This window comes from Eurypyga helias, unplaced genomic scaffold, assembly GCF_000690775.1.
Source record: "Eurypyga helias isolate BGI_N326 unplaced genomic scaffold, ASM69077v1 scaffold12932, whole genome shotgun sequence".
In the NCBI taxonomy this organism is placed as follows: Eukaryota; Metazoa; Chordata; class Aves; order Eurypygiformes; family Eurypygidae; genus Eurypyga; species Eurypyga helias.
The window spans coordinates 1-18,701 of NW_010235347.1; the positions used below are offsets into that span (position 1 = coordinate 1).

General features: G+C 39.7%; 1 protein-coding gene across 1 annotated transcript; it reads right to left on the minus strand.

Moving 5' to 3' along the window:
* Nucleotides 1-1,408: 1,408 nt before the first annotated feature.
* LOC104504812 (disintegrin and metalloproteinase domain-containing protein 9-like) lies at nt 1,409-18,467 on the minus strand. Its single transcript, XM_010146715.1, has 22 exons — nt 18,398-18,467; nt 17,173-17,222; nt 16,176-16,295; nt 14,967-15,043; nt 14,274-14,352; nt 13,195-13,271; nt 11,789-12,008; nt 11,059-11,130; nt 10,258-10,430; nt 9,696-9,780; nt 8,915-9,036; nt 7,882-8,053; nt 6,868-6,957; nt 6,145-6,340; nt 5,926-6,031; nt 5,547-5,721; nt 5,050-5,130; nt 4,358-4,463; nt 3,306-3,438; nt 2,848-2,911; nt 2,320-2,372; nt 1,409-1,487 (listed from the first exon to the last, which is right to left on the minus strand). Exons 1-22 carry the CDS (start codon nt 18,465-18,467, stop codon nt 1,409-1,411), a joined length of 2,400 nt encoding a protein of 799 aa, XP_010145017.1.
* Between the last annotated feature and the right edge of the window lie 234 nt (nt 18,468-18,701).

Consider the following 18,701-nt stretch of genomic DNA (forward strand, 5'->3'; position numbering starts at 1 on the left):
GGAGGCGGTCCGCGTGCCTGGAGCGGCCGGCTCTGCGCGGGTTTGCTTTGGAAACGCATCCAGGAACACATTTTAGTGACCCCAGACGGACCAGTGATCCCGGGTGTGCCCAGCGATGCCTTTTTTTGATGGTCACAGAATCAAGATACCTCTAAACGCGCCGACACTGATGATTAATGTTAAACTATGCCATTGTAACGTGCTCGTTAATAAGGTCTAATCGACAGAATCTTAACTTTTTATTATCCATTAAATTTTCCTAAGCGATTAAGACAACGCTTGTTTTAGAAGACACTCCTTGCCAGTGCATATTTCTGCCTGCAATATACTTTGGGTTCTTTTGTCCAGCTCTGCCCCGAAATGACCGTCTAAGGGATTAGAAATGTTTTCTTGGTGAGGCTGTGCCATAATTTATTCATATTCCTAAAGTCTGCATGTGAGCACGGTCAGCGTGTGATTCGCTCTCCTGTGTACAGACTGATCAGTATCCACAGCTTTGCTTTTCCCAGCGAGTTTTTGCATAGCAGCTTCTTTTCTGTTAGTTCCCATTTTGACAAACTTCACACATTTTCTTTTTAAATCTGTACCGCTTTCTAATTGTCCCACTTAAAGTGACGAAAGTTATCTGTTGCTTTTGTTGTGCATCAGTTTCTAGCAAAGATCTCGGGCTGTAATAACCAGTAAACGTAGAAACTGTTGTGCAATGTATGTCCTGATAGACCGCATTTTTTCTAACAACAGAGATGGCTTGTTTCCTTTAGACTCATCATCTACAGTTTCTTTCCAATGCTAGTGTCCCTCTGTGAGGTTACGTTTATAAACCACCTGAACTGGAAAGCAATGCAGCTCGCAGGCAATGAGACAGGGCTGCACCGAAGACAAGGCTCAGAGCAAGGCATAGGAACTGCCTGCACACCTGGCACGCGGGGCACAGCTGCCTTCAGCAGGCCCCACGCAGGTCCTGACCACGTACTGCCAGGAGGAGGGTGGTCCAGGAGGTAGACAGACTGGACCCAAGAGGTCAACCTACGTTCTCCTTTTCACAGCAGTGTATGACTAGAGGGGAATAAATTATGTCTGTAAATAACTGAATTCACTTCTCTCTGGCCTTCGAGTAAGGCTACACTTCAGGAGTGTCCTCTGATGATATAGATTTAATTTAACAAGAGTTATTTAAAAAAAAACCAAGAGGTGAGGTAGAAGAGGCATAAATACATTCAGCAGCAATTAGCAAATTAATGGGATGTTACAAAAATCTCTGTTCAGTGCCTCTTGGCATCAAGTCTTTTCCAGAGGTCCGTGCTTTCAGAAGGCGTTTTGCACAATGAGAGGACTGGAGGATTGCAGTCTTTCATTTTTTTCAGACTGATTACTTGTCAGAATTGTTTGAGGGTTCCCAAGAAACTTTTCAGACAGCTGGTCTAGGTGGGATGGCGGGTTGTTGAGGTCCTGAAGGCACCGCAGGAAACTGGGTTTGTACTGGATGCCTGCAGTGTGGAAAACACATTTTGTCAAGTATTTTGTGACTTGAGACAACTGGTATTTCTAAACTGGTTCTTTACCATTTCTGAACAGTTGCTAGCATTTATACATACCCTCTGCTCCTCCCTCTCCCTCTCTCTCTCCCTACTAGCATTTACATGTCCCATTATGCCATTTTTTTATACAAGCAGTAAAATAGCATTTCTCCTTCAAACATTTATTCTGTTTTATCTCTTATGATGCTGCATGAAAAATCCTCCTAAGCAGGGCATGAGACATTAGGAACTTCACTTACAATGATACAGCAATGTAAACATAGCAACGGTGAAGTAAAGAAGGTTTTAAATAGAACCATAGAATGGTTTAGCTGGAAAGGGACCTTAAAGATCATCTAGTTCCAACCCCCCTGCCATGGGCAGGGACACCTTCCACTAGACCAGGTTGCTCCAAGCCTCATCCAGCCTGGCCTTGGATACTTCCAGGGATGGGGCATCCACAGCTTCTCTGGGCAACCTGTCCCAGTGCCTCCCCATTCTCCCCAGGAAGAACTTCCTGCTACCTAATCTAAATCTTCCCTTTTTCAATTTAAACCCGTTACCCCTTGTCCTGTCACTACAGGCCCTTGTAAAAAGTACCCCCCAGCTTCCTTGTAGCCCCTTCAGGTACTGGAAGGCTACAATAAGATCTCCCCGGAGCCTTCTCTTCTCCAGGCTGAACAAGCCCAACTCTCTCAGCTCTTCAATACAGGAGAGGTGCTCCAGCCGTCTGATCATCTTTGTGTCCCTCCTCTGCACTCGCTCCAACTGGTAAATACTACAACTGGTAAATACTACAAACCTTGGACCAGGGAAATGCGATATGGTAAAAAAATCAGGACTCGATGTGGCAGGCTGGAAAAGAGGTCACAGAAAATCAAGATAACAAAACCCCCAGACTTCAAAGTGTGGCTAATTATTAAGTTAGTGGTATTTTACAACTGATTTTCGTTTCCCATGACATTCTTCATATTCTCTTGCAACATTTTGTTGCGATAATTTTTGTTTTGTCAGAACTAGACCCACAGCCTGGCTAAGCAGCTTCCATGGTATTTGGCTGCAGAATTCAGAGTTCAACCTTTGGCTGCTCTGCTTAGTAGAAGTCTGTTCCATCCCATAATACTCACAGTCTGTGTTGACAGGGCCGGCAATACAGCTCATACCTGCCCAAACAGAAATCCTAACACATTATAAATTATTTTAAACACTTGGAAATCCAGATGGTTTAGTGTATCAAAAAGCCACAAAGCCATCAGTAGCTGTATTAGAGAAGAGGCACTGTGTAATTTGGATTGCTCAACACGACACAATGCAAGTATGCATCTCTTACCTGATTATTTCTCGTGTTATCACTCGGTCTGTTGTTTTGCTTTGGCTGCTGCACATTGTTATCCCTGAAATAAAAACCACGTCATCAGGCAAATCCCCGTGTGGTTTAACTACCTTCAGGGACGTGGCGTTTTTCAAGCGACGGGGCTAGAGCTCAGGAATCTGGATTGGTTTTGACTCTACCTCTTTCTGGCCTTGGCAAATCATTTCACTATGCTATGCCCCTGTGTCCATGCAATACAATTACCAGTATCACTTAGGGAAGTGCAGTGTATTTTGGGAAAAAAAGGTTGAGAACTGACAACTGGAGTATCTGGATTAAAGTACTAATAGCAGGGAAGCCTTTTCTTTTAGGAGGTATGGAATTCTTCGTATAGATAAAGCATCTAACTGACTGGTTAAATTAACCTGGAGCATGCTCTCAAGTGCTGAGCTATGCATTTGTAGTAAGTGAAATACCTGTGTTGTCTTCTACTTTTCCTGCAAAATTTTCTTTTTATTGCATCTCGCTTGATTACTGCTAACACAGTAACGATTACTAATGGCAACACAAGGAAGAAAAAAATAAGCAGACCATCCCGAAGTGATGTATCTAGAGAAAAAGAATTGAAATAATATAAGATAGTGATCTCATTTAACCTCACATTAAAGCATTTTTTCATCTAATAACACCTTTCTGTTGTAAAAACTACAACCTTCAAATTATTATAGATCTAAACTAATAACTCCACTGAAATTTATAAAGTGCTATGACCAGAAAAGTAGGATTTGGCCTTATATTATCACAGCTTCTGCTTTGCCCACTCCATGTTTTACGGTACACCAACTTTTTCCTTTTCCATCTATTTTGTCATAAATTCTGAAGCAGACAAATGCATTTTGTATTTGCTTACCCACAATCGATCTGCATGTCTTGGTCTTCCTAAGCTATTAATAACTACAAAACATTTATGTGGCCTCTCAGTGTGAAGTCTGGCAAAATCTACTCCATTTTCATGCCTCTGAATTTCATGGCTCTTACCTGAGCCAACTGCTGCTTGCACCTCCTTAGCCCCTCTCATTTCTGTGAGACCCTTTCCATATATAAAGGTTATATATATATATATGTGGACCCTTTCCATATATAAAGGCTGCTGGTTTCATACTTGAGCTACAGTCTTTCTCTATGACATTAATTTAATCAGAACCCTTTTTTAAATAGCTAAGTAAATATCTCAATATTTAACTATTTAAAAATGTAACAGTAATTTATGTATTGCTTTTAATTTTCATAATGTAGTGTATCGCTTTTTATCTCTGACAAAACAGAGGTCAAATTCTCCTTTGGACCAAATTCCTTGATGTCTGCAAACCTACACATCAGATAATAATGTTTGTTCTTCAAGTCAGCCCATGATTAAGTGTCCCATGCAGTAGAAAAACACAGTTGAAAAGAGACTGAACCCCTCTGTTATTAGGAGATTATTTTATGAGACACTGGGGCAGGATGAAGGCCAGTTTCACTATCCTACCTATGTGAGCCGGACCGCTGTCAACGCTGCCACCGTAGCCTGACTGGTTACAGAACGGAGGTGCCCATCCAGAATTGCAGTGGCAGTTCCCATTGTTGTTACACACCTACAGTCGGTACAACAGGGATTAGTCAAACGAACAACGCCTTTCTGGAAGCGTCCACTTTCCACCTCCGGTATATGTTTGGAGATACACATTAAGAATTGGACGTGGAAACAAGAAATATTGCATTGTATTGCTTGGGAATAAGCTCTCCCCCTCTGTAACTGCCCAACACAGATCAGTGTTACTGATACCACAAGTTAATCTTTGTCTGGTAATTTGCCTGCAGTAGATTACAGTCCAAAGAACTTCTCAGTTTTACAACCTGTGGACTCCCTTTTGATATTTCATGGGGACATACGTAAGTCAGGAATCACTAGACTGTCCTCCTCAGGGGAGCATTTTCCTTTTACAATTCAACAGCTCAGTAATATTAGAAAATTCCCTAGGGAAATTCAGAAGTAATGTCTTTAGTGCCAGGAGGTTTACAGTATACTGGCAACATGAATTACAGATTAAAAAGTGCACTTAACTTTTACTACTTAGCAGAAAAAAAACAAAGCTACCTGGTTGGTTATTGCTTTTGTGCAGGGATTTTGCAGCTATCTCTGTCTTCCAGAAACAGGGCAGGAAAACACCATCTACTCACCCCATTGTCATTACACTTCTCCTTCACATCACAGCTGTAGCCCAGATGAATTGCATCAACACATTTGAAATCTAAACAGGCCTGGAAAAAGTATTTAGTGTCTTTCAAACACAAAACTTCAAAAAACCCATCCTTTTATAAATACGCTGTATAAATAGGTATGTTTACAAGTCTACAGCTTTTGCTTAAATGTCAGGAAAAAGGGCTGACAGAACAATCAGTACCTCACAATTTTACATCTTTAATTGTGTCAGATTTCCTTACGTCTGTGGATGAATTTTGCTGGCATAATGTGAAAAACTGATAATGTAGTTCCCTGATTTGTAGCAACACAGTTTTTAAAGAGCTAGTTAATTGGTGTTGTATGTGTACCTGAAAACCTGATTTTTAAAAATCTATTATGGTATACACGTAAGAGAACAATGTAATGCTTTTGAAAGTTAAGAGCTTTCCAGTTGGTGGAATATGTTTGGTAATGCTGTGGTGAGTCACCTTACCTTCTTTTCTCCACAGGCTGTTCCATCATGAACTTGAGCAGGGTCAGGGACATCTGATCCTAAGTCAAAGTCAGAAGACCAGCATAAAACCCCAGATGCGTTATTGACAACGCTCCAAGCAGGAAGATTTTGAAGACTAACAGATGTGCACTGGAGCTTGCCACACAGACTATGCCTGTATTGAACGAGTGACACTCAGAGACAAGGTGGATAGAAAAAAAACGCCCAGTATCAGTGCAAATACACCCTCCAGTCAAACTTTTTAGCTTGCGTTTCGAGGAAATGTTCTTTTAAACCTCATGCTCTGAGGGTTTGTAACAGAATACAGTTTTTTTACATGGAAGATTTTAGGGTTAGCTTTAACTTGCTGGTGACTTACTGAACAGGACACTTCTTGTACGCTCCACCTTTCATTCCACAGTTTCCAAACCTATCTCCTTTAATATTTGCTTTTTCAAAGCATATATCAGGTGCTTTCCGTGCCCCTGTACGAAAAATAGTGGATCTTAGTAAGCCACTACATTGCTTAAAAATATGAGAAAGGAAAGTAAAACCTTGAAATGTCTATTAGGAAACTACCAGTAAATTATAAACTTGCCTTTTCCATATATAGATGCACATTGTGAATCAAAACTCTGGCATACTCCATAGTAGCAATAGGCCTTCGTGTTGTCGCAAGGGTAACCGTTCATGACATACATGTCATCCGGACAGTAGGCATTGCTTCCGTTGCAGTATTCGGGTAGGTCACAGAAATCAGTTTTCGATCTGCACTCTGTTCCTGCCACCTTAAACTAGAACCAGAGAGGAATGCCACCCTACTTTTATTTCACAATAGCACAAATTCAACAGGAAACGACAACCGAGAAGCTTTTGTGATGTTAAGATGACAGAACAGTCGGTCAGATCAATCTCTAATGATTATCCAAAACTCCTCGCAGTTTCCTATGGTGTAGCTACAAAGTTTATGAGCTGAGCCTGCAGAGGACCAGGGTAGGTTGTACAAACACATACACAAGTACTAATTAAAAGGCATCCAACTGTCACAGACTTTGGAGAAGCTCGGTGTTGCACAACGGATATGACGGCTACTGAGTCCCCTGATTGCTCCTCCTCCTACGAGGGGTGACACAGAGATGATATTCCATTTCTAAACTACTGCCCTGGAGTTATTAAACACAAATTCTCTGCTCACATGCTCTCTACTGGTGAATGCAGTTTGATAATGTGAAACTATGTCAAGAGCAGCGTGACAGCTCTTTTCAAACATTAAAAAATACTAGTAAATAGTATTAATCTAGCTTAATAAAACATAGCCTACCTTGCAGTTTTGGCAGCACAGTCCTTGAGCGCATTGTGATCCAGGCTTGAGTTTGCAGGTTGCAGCATCACAACAGGGGTTAGTGCATTCCTGGAGAACAACCATGGACAAGGGGACAGGCTGTTTTTACCCCTCTATGTAGCTAGCAAAGTACTCCAAGCCAAGTGCAGACAAAGCCAACTTTAAATACACTGTCTCTCTTGCAGGTTCTGAGCCTTCCACTCTAACAGAAACCAGCATACAGTTTGGCTGTATTTTTTTTACATCAAGTCATCAGAAAAACATCTGGTTTGATGTGTTGTGGCACAGGGGTTTAGGACATGTTTACACTTGTAAAGGGACACCAGAAGAAGCAGAACGCTTTGGGTTTTAAATCATGCTTCTTATCACCCCCAACCCATCTTCTTTTTGCACGACGCTAGCAGTTTGATGTGGAGAAATGCTTGTCTTTACATGACATAGAAGGTGGCCTGTACAGTGGAACCAGGGTTTGCTGACAGCCATTGGATTTATTGGTGTCTTCTTGTCAGACACTTATTTTCTAAAGAGGGACTCAATATATCCCATTCCTCGAGAGACATTTTGACAATGCAAATACGACTGGCAAAAGTAATTCTGTGGTGGGCTAAACTTAACGGTTACAGTTAGGAAACCTGTAAGTGCCCTACAGATGTACCGTCTCTTTGATGTAACAGAAAGATCCATGTTGCTAAAACCAGCACAGAAAGATGGTGTAGCCCCACACTCTGCGCTGAAATGCACTTCTTTCTTAAGCAATGGCTCAAGGGTCTGTAAAGTCCTGTAGCCCTTAACTGAGTTTGTATCACGGTCTAAGTATGATTTTAGGCTTTTTCTAAAAATTTCCTTCATATTGCTTGCAATAATGTAAATTTACAAGGAAAACTCAGATAGTAATGCAAATCAGGTTTAGCAAAGGCCAGTATTATACAACAAATACAACATAATATAGTAACATAATGTAACTCAAGTATCCAGTTGAACTTCACTCATTACCTGAGGTTTGCCACAGTCACATTCTTCATTATTATCGACCACATTATTGCCACAGACAGGTTCTTTGTAAATATTACTTGTCTTGGGAGGATTTTTAAGGCAGTTTCCTCCTCCATTTAGAATAAGGTTCTCAAAATCATCAGCACTGCAGGTGCTGAAATTCCTGGATCCACTGGAAGGCATAATATTATTTTTTCATTATAAATATTTTGCTTACAGGAAAAAATGCAACTCAAGCCCTTAAAATATTGTCCTTCTGTAACAAATATCGTGTTTCATAATGTTCTATCGTGAGATACTTATTTTTTGCTTTATTTTACATTAGAGTACAGTACTAGAAGTTAAAAATAGTATGTATAACATAAACGCAAGTACTTTCAGAAGCCAAGGAGACTGTCAGATTACCCATTCTGGTGTCCTATATAAAACAGGCCTTAGAAATTCCTTGTCTGTACTGAGCCTAAAAATGCCTGATTAAACAATACTTTCCAGAAAGACATTCACCTTCACTGGGAGTCCCTAAGAACTCAGGAATCCATCTTCTTATAGTAGTTTTGTCCAGTGTTCAGTTACCCTGATTTATTAATACAAATGTGGATAGATAAAATAATACGATCTCTTCCACTTTAGAGGAATCCAAAGAACAAATGAACTGGAAGAAACATAGGCCGAGAGGTTTTGTTTAAATTGACTGTTAAGAGAATCTGTGCGAAGGACACACGTTTGCACAAACCCAGTGAATATGTGTAAAACATTCTCAGCACGGTTAAAAATCCTAGCAACACACCATCATTAAAAGAAATAATTAAGAAAATCCGAATAAGTTTTTAGGAATTAACTGGATGGGAACACAGAAAACATTTCAAATAAATGCAAATGATGTCAAGACCCAAGTCAGTGAATTCACCTCTATGATTAAACTTTTCAAACAACTGCCCATTCACACTCTGTTCAACATTCATGGGAGTTTCACAGCTTGCAAAGCATAGTCACTGCAGATAAATAACAACTATTAAATAACTGGAAATCTTACTTATCTGTGCTGTGCATAATGTAGGATGCAGGACATCTTTTATCGTCATGTTTCATTCCGAGATTATGCCCCAATTCATGTGCAACTATTGTAGCGTGACGTAACATATTGTTATGGTTCAACTAATGAAGAGAAGCAGTGTTAAAAAAAATGAAAGTAAATAAAATACTGTGTTTCTACCTACTGATTCATTCAAGCCACAAAGCTCCCAGCGCCTCTGAAGGCAGAATACTAAATTGTATATGCAAAGTGAAAGCAGCAAGAACAGCCAATTTGTTACTGGTTTTTCAGGAGGGCCAGATTCTGCCACTCTTTCTATTCCTTCCATTAGGATCATGTTCTGAATAATAACACAGCTAATCAGTCATGACACTGATTTCAATGGAGTCATCAATGACAAACAGGCAAAGCCTGCTGAAGAACAGAATCTGCCTCTAAAATTGTCCACGATGCTGTGGCATCCATATCATGATGAAGAGAGAAATTGGAAAACAATTTTAAATATAAAAACATACACAAGTCTTGACATCAGAAACCCCATGAAAGAAACTACCATTCCAAGACCCAAGTGACTTGCCCAAATAGCTCAGCAGAGTGCACGTTCAGGATGGGAGACCGCTGTGGAACCAACGTCCAGCAAGAGCAGCATCTACCACCCTGGGTTGTGTAAGTGCACAGGGGAAAGCCCTCAATCACTCAGGTACCTCCTGGTCTCACTTCTAAGGCAGCTGAGCAGCTCCTGTGCTGGTTTATTCCATTAACCAGAACAGTATGTACTTACTGTGCTGATTGACCCTCCCTGGACCTGTGAGCAGACGGAGCCGACAAAAGCCATTCCAATGGCTCCGCCGTAAGAGCTTCTCCCTCTGCAATAAAAGCAGGTTGAAGGTGAAAGACGGGCTGAAAGTTCACAGTTTCTACCAAATTACACTGATGTGTCTGAAACAATATTGCAAGTCAAGATTTGGTCTTCTTGGGGTCAAGAAGAAATTTATCATCGTATCAGGGTTTCACTGTTATAAATAATGAACCTTTGAATAACAGAGCTTGAAAATAATGTCGAATCTCCTAAATCTGCTGTGTCAGTGCTTCTGAGTTCACAAAACCACAGAAAGGCTGAGGCTGAAGGGGACCTCTGGTACCCCCCTGCTCAAGCAGAGCCACCTGGAGTTATTATCTATAAAGAATCCATTACAGTTTGTTGACATTCTTCCAGGTTAGAGAGTTTGGAAGTCGAGTGAATTTTACTCTAGCTATATTTTCCTTCATACACAAACCCAAAATCATTAACTAACATTAACAACACTGGCCGCACGGCTAGTTTACACTGAGCAAAGACTTACATAATGAGATGGCTAACATCATTTCGTGACCGTTTGAGAAGAATTTTCTGTCTCCAAGAAACGAATCTACCCAGTACATCTCCAGCTGAACCGTCCATTACAGATATGGGGTTTGTATCTGTCCAGATCTCTAACCCAACCAAAACAATCTGGATGTTTAATGCTGTATACATCTGAAAAAAATATAATGATAATTACTGTCCATCGGTCTGTTTCAACTGAATTATGAAAGATTACATCACTACTGCTGAGTAAACATTAAGCTGAACATAATGAGTGGGACACGACTTTGAATAATTAACATTTTGATGTGAGGAAAGAATATATGACTGAAGGCAATCTCCTTCATGAAGGTAGTAAACATATCTTTGAGCTGGAGAAGTTGGTAAGACCATGTTCATTCCTTTCCTTAGCTAATTGTCTCGAGGAGAAATTGGGAGCAGATGATTAGAGAGCTTATGGAATTTTTCACAGCGCTGACAGTTTCCTGAATAAAAAAAGAACTACAAACATGAGAAATACTCTCCCTGGAAATGTAAAACCTAGTGGAGACTTCACTTCCCTGGAGCAGCCAAAGTCTGGGAACACAGGGAAGAGGTTTAAAGACATCTCGCATCTCTGTCTACACCTCTGTAAGAATTCTGTATAGATTCAGGAGGTACCTCAAAATCATTAAAAATTGCTGTATAGCTTCCAAATACAGCTTCAGAACATAACTGTTCAGATTTACTGCTTTAGGTGTTCTTTTGAAAACTATGATTAAGTAGAAAGTACTGAATCTCAGCAACTTATTTGACCTACCCCATCAACGTAATTAATCAGCTCAATTGTTTCCTTTTGCACCGCAGCAGGATCAGATTTCTTCAGCAAAAACTGTAAAATATCAGATAGGAATATTAGAGAGAAAATTCAATGGTTTAATAAAATGTATGTAGCACTGAATGAGATCATTACCCTGTTGTTATCCACAACCACAAATAATTCCACGTAGCTTTTCTGTGGCAGGACAGCTCGCTTCTTCTGCGAATCAGAAAGCACAGTAAATTAACACAATGACTCATGAGTTCAAGGGGTTTCTCACGATTTTCATTTCATGGATCTATAAAGCAATGCTGCACTTTTTAATGTGGCCTCAAAAGCCAGTTTGCCTTAGATTTCCACATAGATATCCGTATGTTAGTAACACACATCTGCTCAGACACGGAGATGCACGAGCTGAATGGCAGCTTCATGCCTTTCATGTCATACCCATGACTGTCTTGGGCAGAGCACTGCTCTTCTGCTAAACAGTTGCTTCAAGCTATGTTAAATTCCTGTTGTGCTGTTCTTCTGTTTCAGGATTTCCTTAGCAGTACTCCCTCCAGTTCAGAATCCACAAAAATGAAGGTGACAAGGCAGTGGCCTGCCAGGCCAAACCCATTTGCAAGGATTCCATGCCAAAGCAAGAGCTCTGGAGACCCTTCGCTGCTGGAACAAACTGAGGAGATGGCTTGGACTGCAGCTCTTAAGAGAGAAACAGAAAGGTATTTACCCTCAAAAGCTTTTCCCTGCTAGAGGTACTGTTTGATAAAAACACGTATTTCACAGACTGCTGCACAAACATCTTCTCGTGACGAAGGCTGCCGTTCAGCACACCACATCGGAAGGGGATATCCTGCGTATCTTCCAACTGGTAAAACACATGTTCAAATGTGCTGGATGTGTTGAGCGGCTCCATTCCATACCATTTGTCACCAATGTAGAGAATTCCTCTAATAATCATAAAAGAATGAAAAATTATTCCACAATTTTTCCCTTGTGGTTATGACTAGGTGAGTAAATTACAGCGGAATACTTAAAAACTATAATGACTGTGTTGAACTAATTGATTACCTTAATTTATCTCAGTATAGGGGGCAAGTTCAAACGCCCAATGGGATCTCAAAAGGCAAAACAGAACTTATTTAAAATACTCAATTGTACATGTGTGGGGTCCTTGAATCACTTAGTGGAAAAGCCAAATGAGCTAAACGAGTCATGTTGTGGGTACAGAGCTGATGCACAGGGTCTATTTTAGACCTTATCTCTAGCCTCACTCTTAGCCCCATGCAGCTGAAGTAATCTAGCATTTTAGAAAAAGATCTCTTTTAAGACACAAAGAGAGGCTGAAAGCAATCACCAGGGTGTTTATCAGGGCAATAGCAGTACTGCACTGCTGAGTGCAGCTAAGTATAAAGAGTTTGCATTTGTCCGTGGCTCAGAAACACCAGTACATGCCCATTTGCTGTACCAAAATCTCTCAGAAGCTATTATCTTGTGCTCTAGAAACTCAAAACTATATTTAGAAAAAGAATTCTCTAGTTAATATCTTGTGAAAGAAAATCCTCAGAAATGTGAGTTCAAGGTAACCAAAGGATTTCAATCTGCCTAAGTTTGCAGAACAGGCAAAAGTAAATACCTGTTCTGCTTAGTGAGACCCAGCATTTCCTGAAATACCAGTATGTTGGCCATTTTATTCTTCATTTAAAGGAATTCCAGGAAATGTCATTATTTATTGCGAGTGGTGTCTCTGTACAAGAAAGATACGTGGGCGAACAAGGACTGACTCTGCTGGAAGAACACCACCATCTTTTATGCGTTAATATTGCCCCTTTGTTTCTCAAATGAATGACCAAAAAAAAAAAAGTTTCAAACATGGTCAAAACTTTTCCACAGAAATGGTTTGTCTTTTGAAATGTGCCCATTCGTAAGGCTGAATTGCTTGCAGGAGTGTTGAGGGAAACTATAAAACCTGTAAAGGGTTTCAGCTTCATCAAAAGGTGAAATATAAAAAAAAAAAATGGCAAAGTAAGGTGGTGTTTTCTCTCCCGCTGTATGATGAATAGCAACTGTTTTTTTACTGGTTTACGTGGGTACAGCACAATTAATTATCCTGAAGTAAAATGCAAGAGGTAATACCTAAGGCCGTCGCATGTGCTAAGAGCAAGCACTGAGTCAGCAATTCCTTCAGCAGTCCCATGATAATAACAGTGTGTCTGAAATGCAACAAAACCACACAATTAATGACAGAATAAGGTTATTGCCTTCAAATACAAACTTATTTTGTAACCAACCTTATTATTTGAATGATATTATGGCTGGCTTTTGCAAGTATACGGAGTTTTCCTGTTCTAAAAGTAATCCCAAACTTCTTGGGAGTAAAATATTACTTGACATGAGTAGAATACTCATGTCAAGTAAAATATTACTTGACATGAGTACTTGACAATAGCATTTGGTTCCTTGATTCTAGAAAGCAACCAGCTTTTAAGTTAACCCATCACAATCTTAGCAAAATGTTTTTATTCACATTGCTCATCCTGTTCCTGGACAGACTCTCCTCAAAGGTTGATCTCTCCCATGCATGAAGCACCCAATTAAGTCTCACTGAGCTCACATGCGGTTGAAAGTTGGAATTAAATGCAAAAGCATTTGTAAGGCTTGTTTGATTTGGGACCTCAAAACTACAGAGCTTTGCTGCTGCCATTCTACCTTTAATTGCATACTGTGCAAAGGCGACCTAATGAGGTCGCTCGAATTCAGCCTTAGCATAATCTCTGTCATCTCCTTCGGCATCTTGGAAAACAGTGGTGCTGCCTCACCATAACCATCCCGCTCCATCAGATGCAAAACCTTATGTTCTGTATTAGTGGTAACTCTTCAACAGAAATGCTACAAACGTGAAAACTCACAGAAGCCTCTTCCCCAGCAAATGTATTTGTCTTCTGTAGATGCTTTATGCACATCATTTGTGCTTTTCCCCTCCACTGCCAAAAAACGTAGCCTATTTTCTCTCTCCTATTACAGTGATACGCAGTTGCTCAGAATTAATGGTTGTGCATTCACTTTTACTTTGAAAACACGTTTAGATGCCTACACATCCTTCTTGTCATCCTCAGTTCCAGCAAATTCTTAGCACGGTCTTCAATTCATAAAGCTTGGCTTCCCTGGTTTGAGGAAACTCCTAAACAAAAGGGGAATTTTATTATGTCCAATACCTTGTTTTTTGATCGTGTTGCCTCCAGTTTCCCATTTTCCCCATATGTATATAGAATAAAGTCTTCGCTAACGAGCTCTCTGGAAACAAAAATAAACTACTGCTCTTTTAACAGTCTAGAAAGCAAGAAATGAGTCAAGAATCCTAGTAAGTACTACATTCTGTTAGCAGCACACTCATGCTACATTATTATTAAAACCCATGGACATGAAACAAAATACCTTAAAAATGAGCTGCATTATTTGGAAAATAAGTTATTTTGAAATATTTTAACTAAAACATCCATAGAGTAGGATCTAAGCAGACTATATCAGGGCCTGGACTACTACAGGCTCAGGAATGAGGAACAACAGTAAGATACAAATTTCTTCCAATAAGACATGGCTAAGAACCCTCCCCTCCCTGCTAATAAAGAGCTAATGTTGAGCTGAATCCTAGTTTTCCATAGGATTTTCTGAAACCTGCTATCTTGTGGTGCAAATAAAAAAATAAACAAAATACATTTCCACACAACTAGAAAAAATATTATTCCCTTCTGTTTGCAAGTTGGTACCATAACAGAGACCCTATTTAACAGTCATTTTGTAATTAAGATGATCTGCCATTCAAATGATTTCTTCTGATTTTTTCTGCATACTAGGTGCAACTCAATCCCAACACGGAATGATTTTTTTTAGAACAGTCTATCACTTACTTATTTCTCTCCAGATTTAGGAGGTATGTTCCATTTCTGGTTTTAATTGAGTAAGAAAGATTGTCATCTGAATGCTCCTGAAAACAGAACAGGTATCACTTAATTAGGTGATTTTCTACTTGGTTGTGTCAGTTCCATGTCTTCTTTGACAAGTGAAATCCAGCTACTATATATGTCTGAAGTACTTATCATATTTAGAAAACACACATTCCTAACCCTCATGCCTTTCAGGGTCTCGGCAGCACAGTCTGCATTCTTTCCGAGGGAATGTTTAAATTCTACTAAGCTATACATTTTCATGTAGAAGGCAGAATGCAGAGGTACACAAATTACACAAGAAATTAAATACCTCTGCCACTAGAGATTTGTAGAGGGAATGTAAAAAATATAGAGTCTAACAGGAAAAAGAAAAAGCAAAACCTGTGCTATGAAAAGAACAGAAAAAAGGTGTTTTTTCTGGACTACCGTGCTATGGGCTGAGAAGCAGATGGCGCTTAGGTGCTAGTAGAGAGGAAATAGATAGAGCTTGGATGAAGGTGGGCGGACTCGGTTCCGCAAGGGCACGGCCCATGTGTGCACCCTTTGCCCAACTACCACACCGTGTTTTGTGACACTCCCTACGTAAATCACCAGCAGCCGGAGGGACGACTCACGATTTGCACAAAGATGACTAATGCTATTTCATTAACAGTTACTTCACTAGTTGAACTCCATATCTGGAACAAAGGTAAGTTACCTCAGACCTGAAGAATTAAGGCTCAAGTCTAACTCATTCATTTAACCTGTGCAATTCTGTTGGACCACTTCTACAAAGTGACTTTAGCTGTTACATGGTTGAAATGCTCTGGTTATCCAAAGACCAGGTACCATGAGCAAAAGAGCATATACAGCATGGACATTGGTTCAAGTTCGAGCTCAGCATCTAATCTGAATTGGAAGAAATTGAAAATTCTTCAAGTTCCTTCTCATTTCTGTCTTACAAGGCTGTTAACAGGACCAGAAATTTGAAAGGTGCTAACTTAGGGTGAAGTCACAGAACTTTGTGGCAACAAATTTACACAAAACTAGTTGAAAACATGAAGAATCTGAAGAGAGAGGGTGGGGCACGTTTCTTCACAAAAATAATCTACATATACCATACATTGTGTGTGTAATATGTATTGTGAAAAATAGCAACTTCAGAAGTAAAAATCAGATAGAGTAACAAACCTCATGAAAAAATGGATGGTGTTTCTCTCTGCTGGTCAGTCTTCGAGGAATAATGATTTCAACTGTAGAAAGTTTGGGTGTCTGTTTAGAAGATACACCTAAAAATAAAGTTTGAAATTTCTGAAGAATCAGAAAGGATAAGTAATACATTGTCCAGTCCAGAACTAGGTGTCCAAAACTAGCTGGCAATCTTGACTTTAATCTCTTAGTCTTAGTTACATTATAACTGGGGTAATATTTTTGGAGCATCCCTTTATATAGACATTATCAAAGCAAATTAACTGCTGTTAGCAAATAAAAAATCTAAATCCCTCAACCAATATGACAGTAACATCACAGAAAATCCCAAGAACAAGAAAAATAAAAAAAAAACCCCAACCCTCCTGTATTCAGTGCATACTTTGATAGTGATGAAGAAAATGTTTAGGAATGGCCAAACTGATTTTAAAAAAAGGTAACTTCAGATTAAAGCTGGGGTCTTCTGGAGCACACCAACTATCAAATGACTTAAACACAGTCTTAATTCTCACATATTCTAACCTGGATTATTAACTTTGTAACTCTGCCTATCATTTTTGAAGCGTTATTTCTTCCATGACCTACACTTTTAACCTGATGCACCACAGCAAATCGATGCAGCTACCTTCTCTGTCCACCCATCTGTCCCCTCACAGGAATTTTTGAAGTAGCTGGCCACTTCAGATCAACTGTGCAAGAGCGACTAACACCTCAGGTGGAACTAAGTCCCTTCAAGCTTTGTGAAATCACCGAGTTGGGGCCAGGAAGACTGTGGGGATCTGTAAATCTACAGCAGGGCTCTCGAGGAGCGGCTGACAGACCTACAGTACAGCTGTTTTGAATGACTTTGCCAGGATGTTTCAGAACTTGCTACACAGAGAATTGGAGAACATTGTATCTCCGGAAGAATAAATTCTGTCCCTATAGACACTGGGGAATGTTTTTTTATTGGTTACAGAGCCATTTGCTGTGGTCTCACCTTCCAGCTACCGTTTGGTTTGTAGCCGTTTTGTGTTATATCCAAATTACCTGTGGAGCATCATGCTAATGCAGGAAGCTAAAGATAATAGGTCTGTTGAGTATCTGGTTTCCAGTAAACATTTTTATAAAGACAAAACCAACCTCCAGTGATTTTTTTAAAAATTGGTTGAACTTGAATTCATCTTTTTTCTTGTCTGCTCATGACTTTGATCAACAGAGACACAACCTTTGCTTTTAAACAGGTTACACAATCAAAAATAACACAGGTTTGGACAATGAAATTGGCTTCTTCCTTCTTAAATTGCTCTTTCACAAGGAAACAAAGAGAAGACTTCTCATTTATAGAAGCAAAAAGTCACCTTCAGCCTCCCACATTTCTGTGAAAGGAATTCACAATTGCAAAGAAGCCACAGAATCCCCCATTCAAGGCGAGGAGAAAGATTCTTGAGTGTAATGATGATCTTCACCTATTAGATAACATCAGGATTTTAAAAGCTAGGTGCAGGTAGCTATCTTTAACATAAAAGCCTGCCATTGCAATCAAAATGTGTAAGTTGTTATCAGCAAACCGGTCTGTAGAAGAATATCAGCACTCAGTGTTTACTTCTGATTTTGCTCTTAATCTCACAAAAATCCAGGTCACAAAATCCATTCTGCTTCATGAGTTAAGTGTATGTTGAACTAACAGCAGAAATGCAGGTCTAACAATTTACATTTCGACACCTGAAGGCAGGAAACCATCTTTGATACACATCATAAAAATAGCACTTTCTAAGAAATATTTCAGGTGTAACATCTGAAATCTAAAATCTGAAGCCAAATCATAAGCGGAAATGAGTTGATGAGTAACTAAAACAAAACTGTGAGGATTTTCATCCCATTACTGAAGGTTGAAATCTTTTGCTCCCATTTTTCCTGCTAATGAGAGTGACAGTAACTGCAGTTGTCACAACCAGTGTCCTGTATGGAAGGCACATACTTATTATTTACATACCTACTACTAGAGGGGAAAAAAAAAGATCACAAAGAGCTCAGCTATAAAAAGCTTCCAGCTGTAATCTTTTCCAGACACCTTTTTCTTGAACAAGATTTTCCCAATTAGCAGGCCAGCTTATACCTGGGGAGACTCGATTTGAAAGGTGTGCATCATTACCACCCGGACCTGAGAGTACAAGAAGACTTGGAGAAACTTTCTTAATGAATAACAAAACCTGAAAGCTTACCTTTTATCCAAAAAGGTTTTCCAGTTAAAGTTAGTCCAAAAATAAACAAAAATAGGCTGTGTTTTAACATGACTAGATTTCCTGGAGAAACTACTACCGTATCTGAGCAGCCACTGTGTACCTGGCTTTTAGCTGCTCTACGCAGGAAAACTAGAAGAACAAGAGCCGTCTGCTCCGAAGGTAAACAACAGAAAAAGCACTCCGATTCTTCATCTCTGCTAAGGAAACGGGAAGTAAAATTGAATCCATTAAGCTTGCAAAAAAACTGGTTAGACGGCTTAACGCAAATAAAAAGCAGCGCATT

Coding starts and splice junctions, on each gene's coding strand:
- LOC104504812 (XM_010146715.1), bottom strand. CDS start 18,467: ATGTTAAAACACAGCCTATTTTTGTTTATTTTTGGACTAACTTTAACT. Junction 14,353..14,966: donor CTAAATCTGGAGAGAAATAA/GTAAGTGATAGA, acceptor TTTTGTTTCCAG/AGAGCTCGTTAGCGAAGACT. Junction 2,373..2,847: donor ATAACACGAGAAATAATCAG/GTAAGAGATGCA, acceptor CCTCTTTTCCAG/CCTGCCACATCGAGTCCTGA.